We start from the raw sequence: 874 nt of genomic DNA on the forward strand, positions 1-874 counted from the left end.
AAGGGATTCTCCCTTACCATCTATATTTATATTTGTTGCAATACAATAATCACATGCACAGGCGGTGCTTGGTGGCAAGATTATTATACAAGAGTGTACTGAACGCATGCAGTTTCAATTACTAGTCAGTCTTATGTGAAATTAATTGCTACTTTGTTACCTTTTCAGGGCAATGAGCTCCCGGCCCTGGCTTCATGGTGTGATCTGACGGGATTGTAGTACGCTGACCCATGCTGAAGGAAGGACTTTTCAGTGTTTTGTATTTGTCTACAGTAGCTTCATCGTAGGAGCCAGGTCCTGGCACCTTCATCTTATCCTCGGCATCCTTGGGACGTGCGCTCATGGTGAAACTCGGAGCTGAATGCTTAGCTCCTTCCTTCGTGTGGCCGAGGAGAGACGGGATGGAATAGCTGTTCGGGGCTGTGGACGCAAATGATGGCTAGATGTTCTATTTTATCTAAGCAGGCATGTTTAGTCGAAGGATGAAAATGTCCTTAGAGACAATTATAACGTAACTGGATCATTCGTTTACCATTTTGATATATAAGTACCTCGATTATACATATACTGCATGCCACACTGATTAAGTATAACCGCTGCTTGTGATGTATAGCAAATTATTATTTGTTAAATCTATTTAAATGTAAAGCTAGCGATGGCGGCCACTAGAGGGTGGAAGGTATTCTCACTTTACCGTGCCAACCTAATGACCAAATACCTAACCAAAAATTACTAGATGTATACATATATCTATTACGTAGATACATTGGACTACTGATTATTCCGGCTAAATTTAAATATTTTATATCACATAGCATTGGGTGGCAATACTAGATAAATACATTGATTAATTCCTATCTGAACGATATTTGCA

The 874-nt window shown here is 40.0% G+C and overlaps 1 protein-coding gene across 4 annotated transcripts in view; it reads right to left on the minus strand.

Moving 5' to 3' along the window:
* Nucleotides 1–874, minus strand: part of LOC119590561 (outer dense fiber protein 3-like) — a 62500-nt gene that overhangs the window by 20632 nt on the left and 40994 nt on the right. For all 4 annotated transcript variants that reach the window (XM_037939224.1, XM_037939225.1, XM_037939226.1 and 1 more), the window contains exon 5: nt 161–420. In XM_037939224.1, the coding sequence (XP_037795152.1) occupies nt 161–420 (260 nt within the window). The remainder of the gene's footprint in view (nt 1–160; nt 421–874) is intronic.

This window comes from Penaeus monodon, chromosome 27 (genome assembly GCF_015228065.2).
Source record: "Penaeus monodon isolate SGIC_2016 chromosome 27, NSTDA_Pmon_1, whole genome shotgun sequence".
Classification (NCBI taxonomy): domain Eukaryota; kingdom Metazoa; phylum Arthropoda; class Malacostraca; order Decapoda; family Penaeidae; genus Penaeus; species Penaeus monodon.